This window comes from Gossypium raimondii, chromosome 9 (assembly GCF_025698545.1).
Source record: "Gossypium raimondii isolate GPD5lz chromosome 9, ASM2569854v1, whole genome shotgun sequence".
NCBI lineage: Eukaryota > Viridiplantae > Streptophyta > Magnoliopsida > Malvales > Malvaceae > Gossypium > Gossypium raimondii.
In genome coordinates, this window is record NC_068573.1 from 17,362,411 (window position 1) to 17,368,331 (window position 5,921).

The 5,921-nt window shown below is 36.8% G+C and overlaps 1 protein-coding gene across 1 annotated transcript; it reads left to right on the forward strand.

Moving 5' to 3' along the window:
* Positions 1–2,677: 2,677 nt before the first annotated feature.
* On the forward strand, positions 2,678–4,984 carry LOC105798559 (scarecrow-like protein 8). Its single transcript, XM_012628671.2, has 2 exons — positions 2,678–3,174; positions 3,295–4,984. The coding sequence occupies exons 1-2, from the start codon at positions 2,941–2,943 to the stop codon at positions 4,786–4,788; spliced, it is 1,728 nt and encodes a 575-aa protein (XP_012484125.1). The 5' UTR covers positions 2,678–2,940; the 3' UTR covers positions 4,789–4,984.
* Positions 4,985–5,921: the final 937 nt, after the last annotated feature.

The following is a 5,921-nucleotide window of genomic DNA, read 5'->3' on the forward strand; positions in this document are numbered from 1 at the left end:
CATTGCCATTCATTGGAGTGGAGGAGTTGGCAGGGTTGGCGTCGTTATTGTTGTTAATGGGATTGTGGGTAACATCATTCTAATTCTGAGACATTTTTTATCCAAGCTCATTGTACCAATTGTTGATACAATGTACAAAATGTATGGAGGACAAGAAGAAGATCATGATGGTGCAGAAGAGCTCCTAAAGAGGCTGAGAGCTAGAGCAAGGACAAGAGGACAAGCTACTTAAGGAGATAATTGCTCAAAATAACCTTAGGGTGTTGGGAGATCCATCCCTTCTTCATCGTTTCTCAGGGTATTTATAGGAGAGGTTCTCTTGTCCACTGGTATGATGTGGCTGGATAAGCATTCAATCCTGCCAAATGTGTAAAGGATATTCACATGCGTATATCATGGGACCTTACAAATACAAGGTTATTGTGCCTAAATGGACTCCTTATCATATCATTAGTGTGTTCACACTTAGAGAGTCTTCATACCTAAAAAGCGGGTGAATGACTCCCTCCAAGGTGCACGAGTGGTCCTACCCAAAGGTGTTAAGGGCAGGTGCTGTGTCAAGACATTACTTCAGATGGAGTCAACACAGAGGTTAATGATGCGTTTAGTGTTGACACGTGCCCTAGTGGCAGAGGCTAAAGAAATAAATACATTAATTTTATTTTTACATTAGATTTATATAATTATTTGTGTATATAACATATAAAAGTAAGATAATGTTACATTGATAATGATACAATAATTTATGAAAATTAAAAATCAAATCAAACTATCATATATAAAGTTGTACGAAATCAAAATTTAAATATAATATTACATACTATGTTAAATCAAACTTTCATTTAAGATAGTATTTTTGAAAGTTGAGTGGTAAATAAGTTATTATGCTTTATTTGGGAATGAATATTTTAAGGTCAGGGCATGGCCAGCGTAGGCAACTTTATGGGTTTCAAATTCTAACCTCAGAAACAGACATATGGTACGCAACTAACACGTGTCGGTAAAATTCGCTAGAATCAACCCGGAATTGTCTGTTAGACTTAGGACGAAAACCCAGGTACCGGAATATCGAATCAGCGAACCAAGTTATGAGAAGTTTTCCATCTGACCAGGCAGTCACCCTGAGTTCCTTCAAAGCTTAGCCTCATTTCTCCACGTATTCTAGGGACTGCTTTCCTTACTTGTTCCCCCCCCCCCTCCCCTTGCCTTTTTTCTTAAACAGTTGGTAACTGTCCTGTCAGGTGATGAAATACCCAACAAAGATCATTAGAATTTCACTCAATTGAAATTCACGTCCGACGATCATATCCTTCGCGTGGATTCACATTTCACTTTTATTTTGGGTAAACTCCCTAGTTGGTCACCAAACTTTTGAGCCACTTTCATTTTGACCATCCAAAAAGAAATCCTTGCAATTTTATCACCCAATTTTTAGGCGTTTTCATTTTAGTCACTCAAGCGTTAAATCTCTAATGGTGGTTGACTGTACACCAATTTATATTTACGCTTTCATTTTAGTCACGACGCTTTCTTTTTAGTAAAAAAAATCATTTTTTAAGTATTGATTAAGGTAAAAAAATATTAAAGATTAAAGTGAAAAAACTATAGAAACTAAAATAATATATTAAAAAATTCATATTGTATTTGTTTACGTCCTTGCTGAAAGTTCTATTTTTTTCAATATTGAAAATTAAATTTCGAACATTCAAAATCAATTAAATAAATTGTTGAAAATTTTATCCTTGATAGTGTCACCCAATTTATTCTCGTAATATTGAAATTTATCAAATTAATTAATTTAATCTCCTCCTAAAATTTTAAATTTTATTTTATGTTTTCAAATTATCTTTAACAAAATCAACTAAAAATTCATATTTAATAATTGTCTACTGAAACTTAAATTTATTTTGATTATTCTTTTCGTTATTTAATATGAGTTATTCGAGTTGATTTTGCTAAAGATAATTTAGAAGCATAAAATAAAATTTTAAAATTTAGATGGAGTTTAAATTAATTAATTAATTAATTTCAATATTATGATAATAAACCGTTGATATTATCAAGAGTGAAAAAATTAGAATTTTCAAGAATGGGATAAACAAGTACAATTTGCCAAAATTTTAATGCATTATTTTAGTTTCTATCGTTTTTTCATTTTGATACTTATTTTTTTTACTTGGATAAAGACTTTAAAAATTTTTTTTTGGGCGACCAAAATAAAAGTGATTTAGAAGTTGGGTTACAAAATGAAAGTATAAATATGATGTGACATGATTTGGTGTGTACAGTGAGGTGCCGTTAAGGATTTAACATTTGGATGGCTAAAATGAAATTACCTTAAAAGTTGAGTGACAAAATTACAAGTTTTTTTTTATGTGACCAAAATAAAAACATTGTAAAAGTTGGGTAAGCACTTGGGAAGTTTACCCTCGCATTCTCCGTACCTCAATTCCCATTGCTACGTGAGTTAAATCTCGAGAAAAAACGCGTGGTATTTGTTTTCAAACAGCTCGCACTGAAGCTAATATCCGTGGTCTTCATTAAAAGCAATCACCGAACACTGTTATAAAAAAATATCAAGAACCGCCAAATCAGAAAAGCGATTAGCGGCTGTGATCTGATTGCTTTGGTTCATCAAAATAAAAAAAGTATTTAACACATTAATTTAAATATAAAACCAGAAACCACCAAAACCGGACGGGTAAGAGCTGGTTGGATTTTGGAAACCCCTTCTTTCTTTTATATATATATATATCTTCTCCATTAATCCACACCTCCGTTGGATTCAGGAGAATCGTTTTTACGCCATAATCGAAGCTCTATCTTTCGAGTCTTCAATCATGAGTTTCTTCAAAAGCTAATTCACGTTATTCTTGTTTCATTCATTTATTTTTCTTCTTTGAATCCGCTCTCTGAAGAGAGAAAAGAGAGGGGAGGGAAATGACATCGGGGTTCTCCGGGGGTGGCACAGAGTTTTACGGTAGAATAGCAGGCGGATCCGTCTCTAACAGTGGCTCCATGAGCAACAACCAACCCACCGCACCGTACGGGACACATGGAATCTTCATGGACCCAACGTCTCAGATCGTGAACAGAGCCGCACCCAGTTTCGTCGGCAAGCGAACACGAGCTGACTTCAATAACCACGGCCTCAATAATCTTTATCCCCGTCCAGTTAAGCCCAAAAATTACCAGCACGCTTATCCGTTTTCTCCCTTATCGCCTATAGATTTCTCGTGCAACATGTTACCGGACGTTACGTGTAATTTCTCGCCTTCTTCTTCCATGTCGCAGCGATACGGGGTGCCGGTTTTACAGCAGCTGAGGCCGCAGCAACTTCCTCTCGGTATCAGCTCCGGAGCCACAATCCAGGACGTGAACCCTGGTTTCTCAAGCGCTCAGTACTTGAACTTGGTGCAAGCACGGGTGGTCCAGGCGCAAGACCCGGAAAAGAAGATGATGAATCAGCTTCAAGAGCTGGAGAAACAGCTACTAGACGACGACAACGAGGAGGAAGGAGATGCCGTTTCGGTGATTACCAATAGCAACAGCGAATGGTCAGAAACTATACAAACCTTGATCAGTTCGAGCAGCCCTAACAAGCCGATTGCCACATCGCCTACTTCTTCAACTACTTCATCCTCTTCGTCCACGTCATCGGTGGCTTCTCCAGTTTCTCTTTGTTCAAAGCAGACAATAATGGAGGTTGCATCAGCTATTTCCGAGGGCAAAACTGACGTCCTAAACGAGATCCTGGCCCGATTAGCTCAACTTGCTAATGCTAAAGGGAATTCAGAGCAGAGGTTGACGGAGTGCATGTTGTTGGCTCTAAAATCGCGGCTCAACTCCGTAGAAAGCTCGCCACCGGTGACTGAGTTGTTCAGCAAGGAACACGCTGCAGCGACTCAGTTGCTCTATGATCTGTCTCCTTGTTTTAAGCTCGGGTTCATGGCTGCTAATCAGGCTATCCTCGATGCCACTTTGGACCAACCAAGCTGTAATAAGTTACATGTTATAGATTTTGATATTGGGCAAGGAGGGCAGTATACAACTCTTCTCCACGCGCTCTCTGAGCGTGGGAGAGGGAACCCTGCCATGATAAAGATCACTTGTATTGCTGATAATGGTGGGGATGAGAGGTTGAAGACGGTTGGCTCTAAGCTGAGTCTAGTTGCTGAGCGGCTCGGAGTTCGTTTAAAATTTACTGTGGTACCGAGTCTTAAACTCAGCGATCTGAGTCGAGAGTCACTCGGCTGCGAACTCGACGAGCCTTTGGCTGTCAATTTCGCGTTCAAGCTTTATCGAATGCCGGACGAGAGCGTATCAGTGGAAAATCCGAGAGACGAGCTTCTCCGTCGCGTGAAAAGATTGGCGCCGTGCGTGGTAACGTTAGTGGAACAAGAGATTAACACCAATACGGCGCCGTTTGCCTCAAGGGTGGGAGAAGCAGTTGGATATTACGGAGCTTTGTTTGAGTCGATTGAGTCGACCTTTGGGAGGGAGAACTCAGAACGAGTGAAGGTGGAGGAAGGTCTGTTGCGCAAAATTGCCAACTCCGTTGCGTGTGAAGGGAGGGACCGCGTTGAAAGATGCGAGGTTTTTGGGAAGTGGCGGGCCCGGATGAGCATGGCGGGGTTCGAGTTAAAGCCGCTGAGTGAAAGCGTTGCAGAGTCGATACGTGCCAGACTCAATTGTGGCAACCCGGGATTCACCGTTAAAGAAGAAAACGGAGGGATTAGCTTTGGTTGGATGGGCCGAACTCTCACCGTCGCATCAGCCTGGCGTTAACTTCACCTTTTTCTCTCTAATATTGTTATTAATTGCTAGAAGAAAAAGCGAACAAAATTCCAGCAAACCCAAATAATAAAAACTTGTGTTTGGATTCCTGGAAATATTCTCCGCCTGCATGATGGGCCATAGAGTGGAGTTTGCCTTTCACAGGGGGGCTCCACTATGAAGATCTATTTTATGATTCTTTATTTTATTTCGTAGTTTTAAGTATTTATATTTAGATATTTAAAATACTGGTTTTTTAGGATTAGATATTGAAATTGTCGTACAAATCACATTATCTGAGCAATGGCAGAGGCTTCACGTGCACATGTTTTGATTTGATTTTAGAAAAGAAAATTTGTATTATATATAATTGATATTGATATCTGTTACAATAACAAAAAAGTCAAAAAAGAAGAAGAAGAAGCTGTGCATGATTTATTTTAATGATTTTTGAAGTTATAATAGTTCTCATTTGATTTTTAGAATAAAACAATTTTACACAATGAAAATTATTTATTTTTACTAAAAATTTAAAGGTTTTGCACGGTTCATATATTTGGAACTTAATCTCCATACTTTTATTTTCGAAGTTTAGTGTCTCTATTTTTAAATTTAATAATTTAAATTTATTTGTTAACATTGGTAGAACTCTTTTTGTTGGGTTGACATTTTGAAGAAATAAAATAAAATTGGTATCCATGTAACAAAAAATAACATTGTAATGAAACAAAATTTAATAAAGAAATTTAACAAGATTAACAATTCTTAAAATTCACATAATCATTTTAGTTAGAATAAAATATTTAGACTAACTAATGACATCGTAAAAGTTGAGGTATCAAATTATGTCAAAATTAAAGTATATAGATTAAATCTTAAACTTGAGAGAAATATAGTGTCAAACTAGCTTTATTTGATAAATTGTTTTGATATAATAAACAAAAATGTTTTTGAATAAAGAAATTATTAAGTTCAAAACATAAAAATCCTTTCAAGACTTCTAAACATCTTAGAAAATGTTTTGAACAAATACAATTTTTGGACAAAGTTCAAAAATCATTTTAAACTCTTGAACTTGATTGAAACAATTTTAAATCGATTGAAAAATTGTTCCCTACAAGAAATATCGCTATTTTCCAAAAAGT

Excerpts from the sequence above, each read along its gene's own strand:
- LOC105798559 (XM_012628671.2), top strand. The coding sequence starts at position 2,941 with ATGACATCGGGGTTCTCCGGGGGTGGCACAGAGTTTTACGGTAGAATA. Across the intron at positions 3,175-3,294 it reads ATAATCTTTATCCCCGTCCA|CGATACGGGGTGCCGGTTTT; the intron begins GTTAAGCCCAAA and ends TCCATGTCGCAG.